This window comes from Chenopodium album, chromosome 26, assembly GCF_948465745.1.
Source record: "Chenopodium album chromosome 26, dcCheAlbu1.1, whole genome shotgun sequence".
Taxonomy (NCBI): Eukaryota; Viridiplantae; Streptophyta; class Magnoliopsida; order Caryophyllales; family Amaranthaceae; genus Chenopodium; species Chenopodium album.
This window is the reverse complement of record NC_137859.1, coordinates 10,133,099-10,152,131: the sequence shown is the minus strand read 5'-3', so window position 1 is coordinate 10,152,131 and position 19,033 is coordinate 10,133,099. Positions and strand designations below refer to the sequence as shown.

The window sequence follows — 19,033 nt, the reverse complement described above, 5'->3', positions numbered from 1 at the left end:
GGAAGTAGTAACTTTAATTCAAAATGAATGGAGTATTTTGTTAACAGCAACACCTAATACAGGATTGATGGTGTTTTTGCTGTATAGATACCAGTCCAGTTTTCGCAAGATGCCAAGATTTCTAACATATTTGAAAAAACTTGGACTAAGCTTTATTCAACAAATACTACATATAAAGAGCAATTGTTTAGAAGTCAAAGGAGATAGAACAATGTCTGGTCAATATATACTCATCTGATCTGAGTAATATTGAACATAAATCTTAGATGAGTCCTATTACTCTGGAATTAGGCATATTGTTCATAACAATTGAAGGAAGGCAGGGTGAGAAAGGTCTTATGCTACGTACTAAACCATTCCTCTATTAACACGGGTGTTGGTTAATTCATCAGCATGATCACCTCTTTCGAAAACAGCTGCAGCACCCATGCCACTACCTGTAAGTTCAGTACACAATTTATGAGAGATAATTTAAGGTTATTTAATGGCTTCAACTTTACAAAATTAAATTAGCTTTTAGGTTGCACACATGAAGTGTTGAGGTGAGAGAGACCTATACACATGGAAATGACTCCAAAACGGCAATCCCTTCCTCGACGTTTCATCTCATAAAGTAAAGTAGCTACACACCGGGCACCTATAAAAAGAGCAAAGTAGGAACTGAGTACAGCAATACACTAATCATCAAGGCCTTGTTCTTGTCGACCTTATTATTTTTACAGATTAAAACTAATTTCACGCACTAAAATCAGATTTTGATAAGCATTTTCTCTAGTAAAGCAAAAATGCATACCTGTAGCTCCCAAAGGATGTCCAAGGGCTATTGCTCCTCCATTAACATTAACTTTCGCTGGATCGAGGTTCAGCTTTTTACAACAGTAAACATACTGTGATGCAAAGGCCTGCATTGAAAATGGATTTTTCAAATTTAAGAAATGGTGTTGAAGTCACCAACCAAAAATATGAGGCGGCTTGTTCAGAGGGCTAACCTCATTAATCTCATATTGATTGATATCGTTAAGCTTTAGCCCAGCAGAATTCACAGCAGCAGGAATGGCAACAGCTGGGCCAATCCCCATAACAGCAGGATCCACACCAACAGCAGCAAAGCTCCTAAAACACAGTATAGAACTGAAGATCAGGAACTAGAAATTTCAAACATGCATCCAATAAGATACATTGTTGTTTCTGAATTAGTTTACATGGGTGAACTGATGAGAAGGATTTCTTCTGTCAACTTCGTAGGTAGTACCAAACTAATGTCTACAGTTTAATTACACTGCCAGAATCCCATTTCAAATGTCTCACTTTGAATCACAATTAAGAAACAGACTCGAGTGAAATAAAATTAAAAAAATCAAACAAGTACTTCACCCTCCTTTACAGAAAAAACTATTATACCACGAAATATGAAAGAAGAAACAAACCAAGGATGCTGGATGCATAGGTTAGCTGCTAGTTACACAATGGACGAATATTCAACCAAGCAGATAACAATCAAACACTTCAAACCCCTAGACACAGACACAGACACAGAAATAGACAGACACAAGTTTCAAGAGGTCTAGAAGGTAGTTTGCGCAGCTTTTAGCAATTAGAAATTCAGATGAAAAGGGTTGACAATGCAAAAGGAAAAAAATTTACAAGGATTATTAGCAATCAAACATTACAAGTTTCGCGCAACAAAATGTAATACTTGCATGCATTGAAACAATTACAATAACTGGTAGAATTTTGCTGCCATTCCATCTTACAGTGCAGGTTTGTTTAGCTTCCATAGACAGTTTAGAAATGAACTTACCTAAATACGCCAAGAATTGGAAGCCCTTTCTTCGTTGCTAAACTCCTCTTCATGAGGAGGACTGCTCCAGCCCCATCACTCACCTGGCTAGAATTACCTAAGAAAAGAGCAACAACAAATCAGGTAAAAATCATAAAATCACAATTTACTTCATCCATAATTGACCCCTACATAAGGTCCAATCTCACATACCAGCTGTTGAGGTGCCATCCTTTTTAAAAGCAGGCTTCAGCTTTGCCAAATCTACCATGTTTGAGCTTGCACGAATTCCATCATCAAGAGAAATAGTTACATGTTTTTTTTCTCCAGTTTTTGGATCCACAATCTAGACAATAGAATAAACAAATAAGCACCTACACACATCATCTCGAAAGACAAAGAAGCTTCATCTCTATTACGTACTACCTTGGTTGAAACTGGAACAATCTCTTCTTTGAATTTTCCGGATGCTGCGGCTGCTGCAGCTCGCCTATGAGATTCCGCCTGTGACACATAAAATAAGTTACTGTTAGAGGACCAACTTAACCAAAAGCTTAGGCTTGAAATGTGGATGCAACACAGGCCCACTCATACCTGGTGCGAATTAAATCCACTTTGAAGGAGGGTGGATGAGATTCGAACCCGTGACCTTTGTGTCACGCTGGCTCTTGATACCATGTTAGTGGACCAACTCAACCAAAAGCTTAAGCTAATGGTTGAGGCCCAGGAATATGTTTTATACTCTATCAACGATAGAGTATAAAACATATTCCTGGGCCTCAACCATTAGCTATGTTTTATACTCTGAGGCCCAGGAATATGTTTTATACTCTATCAGTTACATTAATAATTTGATATTTGCGACCTTTAAAAGATGCAACAAGCTTAAAGCATGCATGAATGGAACTTACTGCCGCCTGGTCTTGTTCTTGTCGCGTTACACCATAACTTTGTGCAACATTCTCTGAGGTTATACCCATAGGAAGAAGGCAATCTCTTGCTTGCGTAAATATTTCTACCTGTAACAAAGATTTCCAAGACTTTTATACTTAGCAAATTCAGTTGAGCTTCATAATAACTTAATGTGCCGAAAAATTAAAATCGAAAAGTACTTTTGGGTGGTTAATATGACGAGGCCTATCGACACGATCAATTGTCATTGACTCCACTCCAGCTCCTATTCCTGTAGGCATACAACCAACACATGATACATACTGCAGAAGATTACAATCAAATCAAGGCAGGATGGGATTAAACAACGAATTAGATGTTCCATACCACAGAAGGTTAAATGTTTCATACTGACCTATGTCATAATATCCTGCCTTTATGCAGGCAGCAACATCAGCAACTGCTTGAAGACCAGAAGAACATTGCCTGTTCACAGTTCTGATGGGCACTGTGTCTGTAACAAAAACTAAAGAGTATTAACAATCCGAAACTATAATTAACTTCATCTCCGTTTTCATTATCTCCTGACCTGACAACAAAAATTATTTTGAGATACCCTTTTAATTTTAAGTAGTCCCTCCCTCCCAAATAACTTGAAATGTAAGAAAACAAATCAGAGAACTAAGGATAGACAAGCTAGTTCTGTGTGTTTTCCCTCTCACGGTTTTTTGAATTCTATTCAGTAAAGAGTTAAGTTGGTCCTTTTCAAAAACCCCAGTTTAGGTCATCCCTTAACGTCTTAGCTCTAGTCTCGAGCCAAACCTCGTATAAACCAAAGGTTCTCTGATAAATTGGGCTATCTGACCCACGATTTACCACATAATAGAATTGTATTAATTACTAATAACCAATTATAATGTAATCTTGCATCTTCTCTTAACTTGTGCATGTTCATGAAAAACATTATGATTGAGCAGGATTCAGCTTATGGGTGTATATGACAACTTTTTGGATGTGCAATTTATAGCTTCTAGATGGAATGACTTGTGGATGTACAATATTAACATATGGTATGTATATAAAACTACGCAACTTTTTGAGCATACCAGATGATTTGTAACTGCAGGGAAGTGTAACAAACTAACCTAAAGAGGGGCATTAGGGGTAGTAATAGAGGGAGAGGGGAAAGGAAGAGGCAAGCAGAGTTTGGAGTGAATCCTTAGGAGAGTTGTGACCCTCAAGTCACTAGTTGAGAGTGGTAGGCTTAACCTACCAATTTGTAACAAACCTTTCAGCAATACTAATCCTTAGGAGAGTTGTGACCCTCAAGTCACTAGTCCAACCCTTTCTCTTATTTTCTTTGTGCAATTATTGAGAAAAACCTGCTGTTCTTTGAGTCCATTACAGGAAGATGTACAAGAAAGACAGGTCAGAGGTACCATGTTCTTCAGATGTCAACTTGAAATTCAAGACAGTCTTAAAGGCCCTGTATAATTTTCTTCATTTTTTTTTTTACCCAGTCATCTCAGGAATTCAGAGGTATAGAGTGTTTTCCATGAAGAAGATGGTTTTAATGAAACTGAAAACACGGTTTCAGCAGAAGTAGAAACTGAAACTGTTTGCAAAAGAGTTTCTGACAAGCAATAAGTAGGCAAAACAAAATCTCAGCAGGCAAGCCTTTTTATGAACTAACCTGGAAAACCGGCATAGAATGCTGCCATCCGGCATTCTATTGCTCTTTCAGAACCTGGGGCCAAAACTGTACCCACCACAATATCCCCTACCTCACCTGGGTTTACTTTTGTCTTCTCTATCAATCCCTGTAGTGAATTTTGACAGCTTATGGTCAGATATCCTTCACAAAATTTGATCTCAACAAGGATTTTCTATAACTACAAGTAATATACCTTTAGAACAGGAGCAAGTAGATCATCTGCGAGTGTGTCCTTGAAACCACCACGTTTTGCTTTACAGATTGCAGTTCGACAAGCACTGTTCAGTGACATGAAGTGTAAGTCTCTTCCTAAAAACAGAAGAAAAAAAACAGACAACACTTCGACCATAATTTTTCTAATGGTGCATGTCTGCAAAATAAAGATTTACACTAGAACTGAAAATTTTAAGTTCTTACACCATTTAACATTCCCATATAAAAAGATGATCATACATGCATCAAAAACCTTAAGTCATATAAACAGGCAACATATGTGATACATTTTCCACCAACAACCAAGACCTACGATAGGTTTACTTACGCAACAATTACTATATCATCTCCGAAAGCAGCATTTATCGGATACATCCCTCCATCTCCAGAAGAGCAAACCAAAGGCTAGTTCATAGATCATCCATCCAAGGTAAAAACAAAACGTAATCAAGTTAATTTAAGTTCTCAAAAGAGGGATTGATGCAAACACATACATCAAACCAAACCGAAATTAAGAAAATAAGTTCAACTTGTTACCATCAAATGGGTAACTTTTTATTTTGTTTCTATCATAGCATCACAAGTTTGGTTATGTACATGGATGTTAGAAAACATACTCAAATCAACTATGCTGATTTTTATTAGTAATTCACATTAAACTTAAAAACTTGTTTAGCAGTTTTCAACATTCCTAAAGTCAGTAACTATAGAATGTTTCGTGCAGTTATGCAAGCCCTGACTTCTTCTATCTAACAAAAATGACAGCTATCATGAGAATAGAAAATATGGTTTTACAACATAAACCTTAACTCTAATCATTTGTACTCCACCTTTTTTTTTTTTTTTTAATTTATTTGACGAGCACAAAATTCAAATTCTTGTCTTGGGTAGCACCTCTAGACTTTAACCAACTAAGCTAGTTGAGATTAATAAAAATCATCAATTTTACCAACTAATTAAGTTAGTAGATGCTTTGATTATATAGTACCCCGGAATGATTGATGATTGATTTTCTAATTTTTCAATACTTTAATCAAGTACTGTGTAACAAGGGGAGATTTTGTAAAATCATGTCATTCCGTAGTTGATTATGAGAGGTCAGTACAATGTGACAACAAAATTAGACATTCGAAAAATAAATGGAAAAAAATACTTCATTTCTCAATTTTATTTTTTCTCCTGTAAGTAATAGCACAAAGGTGACTTACACAGCAAAAAAAATTCAATCTATAACCCAACAAAAACCAATTCAATCAAGCCCATGAAAACAAACTTATAAATATGATGATTAAAAGAACATGCAAGTGTAATAAAAAGAACACGAAAAAGGCATCATGCTCTCGCGTGTATAATCTCAATTGCCGTGAATAGTTTTATTCACGACTACACATTTATAACACAAATTGTAATCATAATTGTAATAAACACTTACAGCGATAGTAGAATCATGAGGTTTTGGAGAAATGGGATTAAGGTGTTGTAGAAGCACTTTCTGCCTGTTAATTGCCTTCTCCATTTCTCTCTTTCTCTAAATTTTCTCTCTCTTGTTCTTAATGTAAATGTGATAATAATGTAATTGTATGATTATTGAATACCCATTATATATAAACATTGCAAAAAAGAAGATTGGTTATTATTGAAATGACCCACCAATAAAGATATGAAATTTGGTGGGTAAAGATGAGTGAGTTTACTAGCACATTTTTCTAGTTTTATTTTTTCATTTTTGGGAAATTAGGCGAAGTTTACAAAGAAATTGAGAAGAAAGTGTTGAACTTTTGAGGTGCAAGAAAAAGAGTGAAGATTCACGTTGACCCAATTAAATTGTTATTGAAGTTGACAATCTGATTTCATGGTTGTTGCTCAGATGAAAAGTTGGTGAATGTGAACATGAAGCTCTTGGATTGGCCAATTGGGGCCTTAATGAATTTGTTATTGAAGGTGATTTAAATTTGTAATTAATTAATGGAAAGGACAAACTTGGTTTTGTTGGTCATTTTAAATTTTTTTAAATTTGTTTTTTAATTGCAACACTAGTACTCATATAATCGTATTTGTCTATTTGGGTACTGGTTATGCCCCTAATTGTTACATAAAATTTGCAATAATACGTTTAATTCACAATTCGGTCTTTTCTTAATTTCATTTTTTTTCATCATATTGTCATTTACTAAATTACGACATTTTGTTTGTAAAAATGAAAATAAGTACACTATATCTTAATGGTCAGGCATGTGGTGTTAAAGCTTGAGAAGTGTGTTCAAATCTTTCATTTGGAACACTTTTTAAAAATATAAGTATTTAAAAATTCCTCAAGAAAGAAATATAGGTATTTAAAAAGATTAAATATTTTATACCGAAGTACTCCGTACTATTTTACACACAATTGGTCTCAATATATATTACTCCCTCCATTTCCGAAAGAACGACCCATTTGAGTTGATTACGCGGGTATAAAGAAAGTTAAATAAAAAGAAGTAAAAGTATATATTGAAAATATAAATTTACATGGAGTTTGTAAAAAATAGAGAAAGTAATAAAATTACATAGAAAATCAAAATTTTATATAGGAAGCTAATTTTGCACAAATATTGTTGCAAATTGGTGGGTGTTTTAATGCAAATGGATCATTCTTTTTGGGACTAAAATTAGGCCAAATGGGTCGTTCTTTCAGGGACGAGGGAATACTAAATTAGCTTTTCATAATCTTTAATACTCCCTCCGTCCCGTTTTGATAGTCCCTTATGGACAAATTTTAGTCCTAAAATGTTCACCCCATTTGCTTTTTCCAACAACCATTAATATTAAATTTTTACTAAAATTTCCTCTAATTTGCAACAATATTTGTGCAAGTTAAACTTTCCCATGTAAATTTTGTTTTCTCATATACTTTTATTACTTTCTCTCTCTACTTTTTTGCATACCCATTGTCAATTTACTTTTTCAATGTACTTTAACTATTCTTATTTGTGTTTATTAATTCCCGTGAAAAATGTCCATAAGGGACTATCAAAAGGGACGGAGGTAGTAAAATACGAGTATAATTTATCAACAGTGTAACATGTGCATTGAGCATTAATTGGTTCAACATATCAGCTCGTCTTTTATATTTAATGTGTTTATTGACTCGGTGTTCTACATTATACCCTTAATTTAATGATTATGTCACCGTTAAAGAGTACTCCTCTAAAACTACAAGGAGGCTAAAAGAAACCTCTAAAAAAACTGTTAAGGAGTATTATATTGAGATTTTTTAAGTGAAGGCACAAAGCAAAATTTGATAAAATATTGTGAAACCACTTTAAAATCCTTCAGAAAAATTTAAAGAAGTGGAAAAAAGAAATGTATAAAATCTTAACGTTAGAATTGCTGTATTTCAATTCCATAGCTGTAGTACAAAAATTATCGGGCCAAGAAGTAGTAAATTACACTGATTTATATAAAGGGCATACATTAGCTATTATATAATGCCACCATTGATCATTATCTCAACTCAACGAACTCATTAGAGCTTACTCCGTATAAGGTTTATATACAGATATTTTTGTTCAGCAAAAATTTCATGGTAGACCAACCATTGTACGGCATAAGCCCGGCTATATACTGTGATCTTATATCAAAAGAATGAAAAAATATTGCCTAAACAGAAGTCACAGAAATATGCACAAAAGAAAAATTGGTAGGAAAATTACAGCGTCAACAAAAAGTGAAGAGACAAAAGTTTTCCCTGCTTGATTCGCCGGATCTATCCTCTACCTGAGAGAGTTCTGAAATATGTCGAAGAAATGTTAGAATTACTTAATGAGATAATATAATCAATCAATTGACGAAGAAAACATTTTAAATGCATTTTTTCCTCTTACCTTGTATGTTCCTTTGATGGAAGAGCTGCAGACATAGAACGTAGCCTATTTGTAACCTCTGTAAATGTAGGTCTTGCATCAGGCTCAATTGACCAACATTGTTCCATCAAAGTCCTCCACTCAGGGTCACAGTGCTCTGGAATTGGTGGTCGGAGAGTGTTCTTTAAAATACCTCCTGCATTGAATTTCACCAAGCAGGCCCCACAAGTATCAACCACAAAATTGGAGCAAGTAAAATGACGAAGAAAATAACAACTTGAAACAAAAAGAAATCAAAAATAAAACATATCAAATATTTGCCAATAAACGCTAAGCTAAACTCTCGTATTAGAATACTAGTTTCTCAATAAGCAAATATGTCTACATACTATCATGTGCCTCTCAATTGTGTCCTTCCATCTCCAGTAAAACAACAGCATGATTCAACAAGTTGTTATTTTCTAATATGTCTCACTTTAAGGGTTCAGTAGCTTGTCTTCTAACCTACCATTTCCAAACAGAAGTTAGCCTCTACTTATCTTATTCCTTTCAACTAATCGTAAAAAGGAAATGATGGGAAAAGTAACATATGAAGTGGAATGAAGAAGTAGCATCTAGGCAATGAAATAACTAATAATCTATTTGATAACATTAGGCACACTTTTCAAACATCAAAAGAAGTTATCTCATTTATCCTCTATATAGGTTTCCTATTTTCTTCGCCCCACCCCATGATGTTGCAATTTCTAGTTTGAACACCCCAAGCCAGTTAATTCAATTTCCTAAAGTCATTTAAATAGTTAAATAATTATTATTATTATTATTAAATTTTAATATTTATTATATAATTATTATAATCAATTACTATTAAAACTTAAACCAATTTCAAGAAATGACTTAATCTAGCTCCACAATAACTGAATGACAAAAGGCATGCTGCCTTCAAAGCAATGCAGGACCTCTCTTTTGAGGCAGATTGCCAATAGCTCTCCGCAATGAGCATGCATAGGAAATGAAGATGCTTTAATAGCAATTTGGACACTAAGTCATTAGGTATAGACAGATATATGCCTTAAACAAATGAGGCTAGAAGAAGCCAGGGACGTTACAAAGGTTTGGTTTTGCTGATACGAGGATGGAAGTAATAAGACACAGACAAACTTATTAGTGCACTTGATGCCCCCACTTAGTCATAATGTACATCAGGTAGCCACATCTGCTAAAATGAAAAGGAAAAAAAAAAAATTGAACTTTTTTTTTATTTCTTTATTGAGTGGGGAATTCAAACAAGTGCATTAATCAAGGGACAAAATGTCCATATAAATACATATGAGGAGATCTCCAAAGGAAAATAAGCCTTTTCATAGGTTAGTTCTAGGTGTACTCCAGTTCTTTTCATATGTAATAAAGTTATAGAAAACTTTGAACTGATAAGACTTGGAATTCAGCCCTAAAATGGTGTAAATACATGAAAACTGAATCAGAAATTAATTAATATTAATCTCTAGCCAGAAATTGTTTACCTATGATTGCACCACAGTGCATGTTTGCATAGGGCTCCTCGCCAGTCAAGATCTCCCACATTGCAATGCCAAAGGAGAAGACATCAACCTGCCAATGCCCATAATATTCTCATCAATTTAGCTTGAATTACAGAAATTACAGGAAGGGAAAAAAAAAAGTGTTCCTCAAACCTTCTCAGAAACCTTGGTGCTGCTGCCATTCAACAATTCTGGTGCCATCCATGGAAGTGTTCCCCGAACACCACCAGAAACCAATGTATTACGCTTGATCCTTGACAATCCAAAATCCCCAACCTACAGAATTGTTAATTAGTACACAGTTGGAATTTCCAAAGAAAATTAATGGAGTAACATTCAGGGACTATCCAATATTCCCAACACCAAAAAAGTCAGATTCTACACATTAAAAACAACTCCCCTGAATCCCCCACCCACCATCTTTTGATTGAAACTTTGTTCATCGAATAGTTGTCTTTACTTTGTATGATCATGATCAATCTTTGGATGCTGTGTGCACAAGGTTGTTTGTATACAGATTTATTATGCGGGTCATTCCAACCTACCAACATTGTGAATATGAACATGTTTCTAAACCAGAACCATTAGTATATATATTGTTTTAGCAGTGACATCATTTCAGATAAAAATGCGCTCCAAGGTGATATATATTAAAAATGCTTCACATGCAGGCCTTATAGAGCACAGAAAAATTACACTCTCCTCATTTATCCCTTTCTTTCACTTCCTTTTTCTGAAAGACATGGTGTTGTCGTGTTAGCAATTAATCGTTTGGCGTCTGCAACCAAACATAATATGTTCACCAACAATTTATGTCACTGCCACTTGGCATATTTGCTGCCACACCTATGTCGACATAAAATAGAAAGCGTACAGGTATGGATCAATACCCGACACTTGACCTTGTATAGACACTTTTAACCACCAATCACAAATGCAGACGAGAGGGAGGGTGAGAGAGCAGAGAAGAGAGGGTTTTTAAAAAAAAAAATTATTTATTAATAATGCAAAAACTAAAGCACATTAAGAAGACAAGGTATCCTTAGATCGTAAAAGGACAAAAACTACAGATTAGCCATTTTGGTATCTCCCCTAAAAAACACACCCAAAAATCCAGCTGCCTTAGCCCATAAAGAAGCTAACAATGTGTTTATCCCACAACACTGCCATCAAATTTTCATTAATTCCACTATAGCCAGATGCTCCACAAAATAGCCACCACAGTATTAACCCAAGCAACTTCTTCTCCTATCCACCAAATCCGCAAAACGTATTACCATTCCTATACATTAGAATTTACCCAAGCCTCATCATACACCGTCAAAATCTTCTCCAAAAATAACAATATCAATTATCAAATGACAATTAAGATAAGCATGTGAACATGACTCACCATTAGCTTTGCAAAGCAAGCAAATGTAAAGTAAAATTGAGGTTAAATTTGAATTGCTGATTGCTCAATTCGGGTTAAGTTCATGTTCCAATGTCCGTTTTGGTCAAGTCCGTTTTTCCTAATGAGTCAAGTCAGTTCAAGTAGTGTAGCTAACGAATCTACACTCCATTCCTGAATGTTCTACCTACTTACTACCCATGTAATCAAAAACTTTTTTTTTTTAAATGACCGTATCACATTACTTCTATACAAGAAAAAAAAAATAGCGTGTGAGATCTTATAAGATTTGTCTTAGATTAAAATTTCAAGATATATACTTTTCAAAATTTTCATAAGAACATAGTTTAAGATATTTATAGTAAAAAATGCACATTGGAGACTATCCAAAAGCCAAGTAGGTAGAAGATTAAGGAACGGAGGAAATTAAACAATTTCAACGATAATAATAATTGGAGTTGAACAGTTACAATTCAAGTTTCAGATACGGTTAGGTATGTGTTAGGTTATTTGGATAGGTTCATTTTTACAAGGTCTTGATGAATTAACCAGTCCTAGCCTCTGTTTTATAGTTAGTATAAATGCTTCCCGCTAACATCCACATAAAAAAAGTTCTCCCTTAAGAATAACCATAGCCTAGAGAGAGAGAGAGAGAGAGAGAGAGAGAGAGAGAGAGAGAGAGAGAGAGAGAGAGAGAGAGAGAGAGTACATTTAAAATAACATAATTAGTCAAATTTAAAATACATTAGATAAAGGCTCTCCTTTCCAATATCCAAGGTTAACAAAAAAATTGATTTCATTTGAAAGTTCATACAACTCAATTATTCAGAAACATGCTCAGTGTATTCTGTAATGTGCTCTACTAACAGCAATACTTGAAACAGCTATATTTTTTTGATATAAAACAGATCATATACATAGTGCAGACTGTGTACCTTACAAATAGGTCGTTGTGGGTCCCTCATGTTCACAAGCAAATTGTCACATTTTAGATCAAAATGAACAATATTTTTTGAATGCAGGTATTCCATCCCAAAAGCTGCATCCATGGCAATAATGAGTTTTCTCCGACGATCAAGAGATCTGTCAACCAGGTTTCCGAACACCAAAAAAATAAAATACAATAAAATAAAAAGAGAAACAGAGAGAGGGAGTCATGTTACAAGTATTGTATTTATATGTGTATAATTGGAGCACAGCAATTGAATTCAGAAATTACCGGTCCTTCTTGACTAGGACATTCCTGAGTGAACCATTTACCATGAACTCTGTCACAGTTGCCAAGGTACCTCCAGCGCCATCAGGAACTACCCCATAGAATGCAACTACATTTGGATGATGAAGTTTTGAAAGTATTTGTGCTTCTCTCCAAAAGTCCCTGGTCTGACAAAAATGAAAATGAACGATTCATACATATTAGTTACAGCCACAAAACACTATAATGTCTACGTTAATAGAATTTGTACCAAAATATTCCCTTGCATTTTATTGCCTTCCCTAACATATTTATTGTGAATAAAAGTTGAGTTTATTACAAATAAACTTACCAACCGCTCTTGCTCAGATGATCTTCCTGAAAAGCAACTCTTTTTAATTCTCTTGATAGCAACATCTGATCCTCTCCATTTTCCATGATAAACAGTCCCATAAGTACCAGATCCTAATTCTCTCAATTCTTCAAGATCAGCATTCTTAATGATCTGTGTATCAACTATAATCTATCAATCAAACAGTTTACAAAAGAGGCAGAACTACTTGCATGCATTCAGTAACTTTTACCCAGTATATATGTAGTTAAAAAGAAAGTGTAGTAGTACAGCAACACTAAGCAAAAACCAAAACAGGATGAATATATAAAATGAGCAAGCAAGTTCATGTGATATTCAAACCAAGAGGGAATGGCTTCCAAACAATGGCCTTGTTTGGCAATTGGCTGTTGGCTGTTGGCTGTTGGCTGTCGGCTGGTTTGATTGGCTGGTTTGACTGGCTGTTTGTATTGGCTTTTTTGTTGGCTGTTTGACTTTTTATTAGTCTAAAAACATGTTTGGTAAAATTGGCTGTTTGATGTTATTAGTAACTTAGGTAGCCAAAAGCCAAAAGCTACTCCAAGTAGCTTTTTCATTTTGGCTTAAAAGCTAGCTTTTCAGCTGGCTGAAAAAGCCATTTACCAAACACAAATTTTGGATGTTTGACCAAATGAAAAAGCCAAAAGCCAACCAAAAAGCCAATGAAAAGCCATTTACCAAACAAGCCCAATATCTTATTACAAAAGTAAACCTCAACAAGAACATAATAAGTCAAGGCAAGACAAAAATAGAACACCTGCAATCCGTAGAGCCCAGCTTCTATTTCAGCCATCACAGCATCAATGACAGAGTCATCCTTATGTAAGCCAGCAGTTTTAGAATCCTAGGTATGCAAATATTTCAGTCAACTCCAGTTAAAAAAAAAATAAAAAAATAAAAAAATAAGGATAATTAGATATGACAAACTGTATAACGATTTGGTACCTCAGAGTTATGTTCTGTGCCAATGCCATCTCCATCCACCATACTTGGCTCTTCTGAGCTAACATTAGAGAAAACATCCACTGCAGGAGGAGGTACAGAGGGAAAAGCAACTTCTTTGGGCATATAATTGCAAGCATCTCCAATAACAACCAGAGGCTCAAGGTGATTTTGCTTATGCATATTCAAGGGTTCTACTCGACCAATGTCATAAGACAATTTCACGCCATTGCCATTACGGTGTTCCAGCTTCTCAAACCTCTCAGTTGGATGGCTATTGTCAGGCTGGAAAACATTCTCCCCTCCATAAGCAGCCACTTTTGTTGAATTCATGTCAAATTGAAAGTCAACATTACGAACTGCAGATGGGGATGCAACAGCCTTATTTCCAAGACACAAAAACGAATCATCTGACAAACCAGAAAGCAGATCAATCTCTTGATTATGACCATAAGACTGCAGTATAGTGCTCGAAGATCTCCCTAGAGCTTCACCAGTAAATTCTCCGGTAAAATTACTATGATTAGCCTCGCCATCTTCATGGATATTGACAATAACAGATGAAGTGCTTTCCGGTTGACAATCAGGCTGGCGCTTGGGAATACCCTCTGATGCTGTAATTGCATCACAGGTGGACATTGGCACTTGATGGTGTACTTGAGGCACTTGTGCATCAGCACTAATATGAAAACAGCTACCATTCACCAGCTTGTTCTCCACAGGGTTACTAAGGAACACATTTTGATCAGTTGTACCCTGGTGAAACTGGGTTTCAGAGCTTAAAACCCTGTTTGTCATCTGGAGACCTACAGGATTAGAATTATAAGGATTCTGCATAAGTGGATTCTGAATACCTTGATCTTCAGCGCCCATATGGTACTTATCATTTACAATATTGCTAGTGCCTTCAATATATGGATTGCAGACCAGAGGCTTTGAATAATGTGGAATTGGGAGATCATCTCTTTTACGGGACTCAGTAGGTTCCAGATCCATCAGCTGATTCTGTACTTCAGGCTTGACATTATGGACATCCTCTTGCAATGGTAAGACCTTTTCTTGAAGGGGAGAAGAAAATGCTTGGGATGATGTTGCAGGATTAGCAAAGTGCAATGCAGAAGATGGGCTTATTCCCTCTTGCGAACAATATGAGGACTTCTCCCCATACTGTTGCAGCTGGGAATCTGAATATGCATGAATCATACCATGATAAGAGTCCATTGAGTCAGCTGATCCCAGCATGAAGGCTCTAGAATCAACTTGTGACATATACCTCTCATGATGAGCAGCTCTTCCTGAAGCCAGAGATGGTTGACCGCCATTATGATTCTGGTTACCATCAGTTACAGGAATGATAAAATCTCCGCTTCTCAATTGTGCTTCAGGAATAATATTTTGTCCAGGAACACTTGGTTTGCCAGATACACTATCAGATGGTAGTTGGGTTTGAACAAATGAACTATTGCTTTCGCCACTGTGTTTCCATAAGCTATCCTCATACCATTGCACGCCACCACTCTTCGCGTTACCAGGCTGAGCTGGTCTGGTAGAAGGAGACTGAACAGGTGACCTGGTACTGTTGAAGAAATCCTTTGTAACATGTGCCCCTTGTGAGGAGGTAGAACCATCCTTGATTTCCACACGATGAACAGATGAAGGTGAATCACCACAAAAACTCGGAATACGGTCTAATGTAGCACCTGATTTGTTTGATTCAATGATTAGTTGCTCACCAGAAGCTTTCCGGGGGCTACAATCCACTATACCATTGACAGCAACAACATATTCATAATCAGGACTGGCCTGCGGTAAAGTGCCTGAACTGCGAATTTCAGTTTCACTTGCAGGGATCAGAAAAATTCGAAGTCTTTGAGATCCACAAGACCTTTCAATCCCCTGATATTCCTCCATCATATTTTGGAGATCCTCATTGGAAGACACTGATATAAGTGCATCAAGATCTTCACCTGGTAGCTGGTATTTGATACTATGTGGTTGATTGCATATGCCAGAAGTCTTATTTATAAGTTCTTCCCATGAGATATTCTTCTTAATAGAAATCATGCGTGTCTCTCCCCCTACATATCTAAGTTTCCCATCAACTGGCCTGGGCAAAATTTTACCACCAAAACTGCAGAGAATCCTCAATTTGCCAGGTTGAGAGCCATCAGAGGACCCTACATCGTTAGGGTTGTATGAACAAGGAGAGTGAGGAATAGTAATGGGTGGTACTCTTGCTCCAAGATTACCTTGATCAAAATTCAAAACACCAGTGTCCTCCCATACCCCTTGGCCACTAGCACTGTCATCTATGTGACATCTTCTTTCAGCACGAGTCCAATGATCAACCTCTTGAGGACACCCTTGAGCAGAGGCAAACTCAGACACCTCAGAACTACATTCAGAATCCACTCTACGAATTCCAAGAATTCTAGCAAGATCTTCATAACCCATTTGACGATCATGCTCATTGTTAAATCCACCCCTTATCTCTTGATTCTGAACCATCGGTAACCCAGGAGGAACCACCTTCGGAGTTAAACGATCACGAATAAACTCAGAAGAGAATTCCTCTCCCGTCTGTACAGACACATAATTACTAGTATTTACAGTATTTCCCCCTCGTAATCTGCTATTCGCAACACCTATAGTAGACTCATTTTCAAACCCTTGATCCAAGGGTACATGCACATTTCCCCTCATATCTACACCCAAAAATTGATCAACTAAACAACTGCCCCCTTCAAACTCCACAACACCAACCCAATTCAATCCTCAAAACCTCATACTCGAATCCAATTTTCGCTTCCTCTTTCACCAATCCAATAAATAATATTTATATACTACTATATATATATATATATATATATAGATAAATATATATAAACAACTACCCCAGTATATATAATATGCTACCCAGAAATCAACCCACCAATTATTCACCTAGTAACAAAAGTATACTCAAAGATTTTAATATCTATATACAACATTAAAATCAAACCTAATAATCAATATATAATAACTACAAAACAAAAATACCCAATTTCTCTTATCATCATCAAATCCAAAATTCGCTCAAATTCAAACGATTAATTAAAAATCATAACAAGATCAACAAAAATTACTACCTCTCTCTCTCTCACTAATCATGAGAGAAATCAAAATTTCAACCGATCATAAATTGAAATTGTTTTTGTACTTTACCTGAAATTGAACAGAAATTTGAAATTCGAAATTCGAATTAGATCACCCAATTAAAAAAAGAGAAAAAAAAAACATTAATCAAAAAAAAATGAAATTGATGAAAAAAAAGAGAGAAAAAGGGAAAAAAGCGTAGCTTACGATTGAAATGATCAAATGAAGTCATCGGACGGCGACATTGTCGAGATTTTGGCGGCATCAACACCGGGGCAGAGAGAGAGGGGGGGAAGAGAGAGAAAGTGAAAGAGGAGGGAGAAAGGAAAAAGGCTTTTTTGTATAGTTGTTTTTTCTATTTATTAATAATTGCATAAAAATATCAAAATTTAAGGTTTTTTGGGAGAAATTATGAATTATTATAAATAAAAATTAGAATTAAGAGAAAATTGTTTTGGTGAAAAGAAAATTAAAAATTTTAAGGGGGACAAACGCGGTGAAAGTGACATTTGTTGGACTAAAAAGGGGAATTAATAAATTAAAAATAAAATTTAAATTTAAGGATTGATGAAATGAAAAAAAAATAAAATAATAATAATAATGAAGGGAGTATGGCTTTTTTGCCGCCATTATCATTCCTTTTCAAGACACTTAACTATTGTCCATTGGCCCCTAACTCTCTAGGTTTCTTAGAGATTTTTTATTTTGGAAATAATTCATTATCTAAAATATGATCCGACAATTAATGTGTCTAATATTGATTGCGTTAATTTATACTCGTAGTATCCATATGTTAGTAGATAACATCTTAGCGTAACCTAATTTTATGTATTTTATATATTTGTTTTCACCATACTTTATCTATATTGTTAACTGTAATTTAAAGTTATCATAACTAATTTTCCAAGAGTAAGTGAAAATGGATAAACATAACAATGTCTAGATAAGTATGGTTCAAGGCAAATTAAACAAAGGTTATAGTTTTGCTTTCAAGTATGATAAGTCCTATTATGTTAATATTTGTTCTAAAAGGAAAATTTTGAGTTAACAACTTCCGCATTAAATTTCAATGAGTTTGGACAAATATTCGACTAGATGACAAATTGACTAGTAGGTCAATTATGATGTCATTTGCATAAAATGTCTCAAATATGTTGATGATTAATCATACAAAAATTTCCTTTATTAAAACTATTGCACATATTGTTGGAATATTTAATATACTACTTTTTTTTTTAATAACTTGCAGTAGTTTGACTTTTACACTACTCACATATCTCACTTTGACTAACTTTTGTGATTTATAGTGTCGGCAAAATATATTCACGTGGGATAGATCTTGTTAGACTCGTCTCAATATATACTTTCATAATATCAATTTTTTACATATTGGTAATCGAAGATATTAACGATTGAAATAGTGCTTTGACAAACATGAAAAGAGATTTGTTGCAACTCTTGCAAGTATTAAGAAACAAAGGAAGTACATCAGTTTGAAGAGAGATGTTCTCACAACAGTGATTACGATTCCCATGCAAATTATCTTAACATATTTGAATTTTTGATAACTTTTACAACCCACACAAATCTTTATCATCAAATTGATTCCAATAATGCAAAAGATATAAACTCTTTGATAAGCTATGACACATATAATTCTCAAAGGAGAATGAAAACTATCCTAACGATCAACTATTTCACCACAAGACCCGAATCCGATCTCCACTATTGAAAGACGAACGAACATCTACACTACAAAGGTAGACATTATAAGATATTAAGGAAGAAAAACAAAGTTATTACGGGAACAAAAAAAAAGCCAAAATTTATCGAAAACATTGGACTATTTCCACATCCAATTTTAATGAAAATCTAATGGAGATGAGAGAGGAGTGATAGAATCATCGGCTATGTTTTTTAGTGTACGTGAACAAGTTGAACTAATTAATAGATAACCCCATTTAATTACTATAAGTTGAACTAATTAATAGATAAACCCATTTAATTACTATAAGTTGAA

At 35.0% G+C, this 19,033-nt stretch overlaps 2 protein-coding genes across 2 annotated transcripts; both read right to left on the bottom strand.

Moving 5' to 3' along the window:
- Positions 1 to 17: 17 nt before the first annotated feature.
- LOC145617418 (3-ketoacyl CoA thiolase 1, peroxisomal-like) lies at positions 18 to 6,507 on the bottom strand. The gene is made up of 14 exons (XM_081672122.1): positions 6,031 to 6,507; positions 4,927 to 5,003; positions 4,579 to 4,663; positions 4,365 to 4,491; positions 3,087 to 3,185; positions 2,893 to 2,963; positions 2,692 to 2,799; positions 2,207 to 2,284; positions 1,994 to 2,126; positions 1,802 to 1,898; positions 990 to 1,113; positions 794 to 902; positions 554 to 637; positions 18 to 437 (listed from the first exon to the last, which is right to left on the bottom strand). The coding sequence occupies exons 1-14, from the start codon at positions 6,112 to 6,114 to the stop codon at positions 349 to 351; spliced, it is 1,365 nt and encodes a 454-aa protein (XP_081528248.1). The 5' UTR covers positions 6,115 to 6,507; the 3' UTR covers positions 18 to 348.
- Positions 6,508 to 7,928: 1,421 nt separating this feature from the next.
- Positions 7,929 to 17,353, bottom strand: LOC145616616 (RAF-like serine/threonine-protein kinase 20). Its single transcript, XM_081671369.1, has 10 exons — positions 17,221 to 17,353; positions 13,882 to 17,082; positions 13,694 to 13,780; positions 12,919 to 13,071; positions 12,591 to 12,754; positions 12,307 to 12,454; positions 10,135 to 10,257; positions 9,964 to 10,051; positions 8,462 to 8,636; positions 7,929 to 8,365 (listed from the first exon to the last, which is right to left on the bottom strand). Exons 2-10 carry the CDS (start codon positions 16,579 to 16,581, stop codon positions 8,344 to 8,346), a joined length of 3,660 nt encoding a protein of 1,219 aa, XP_081527495.1. The 5' UTR covers positions 16,582 to 17,082; positions 17,221 to 17,353; the 3' UTR covers positions 7,929 to 8,343.
- Between the last annotated feature and the right edge of the window lie 1,680 nt (positions 17,354 to 19,033).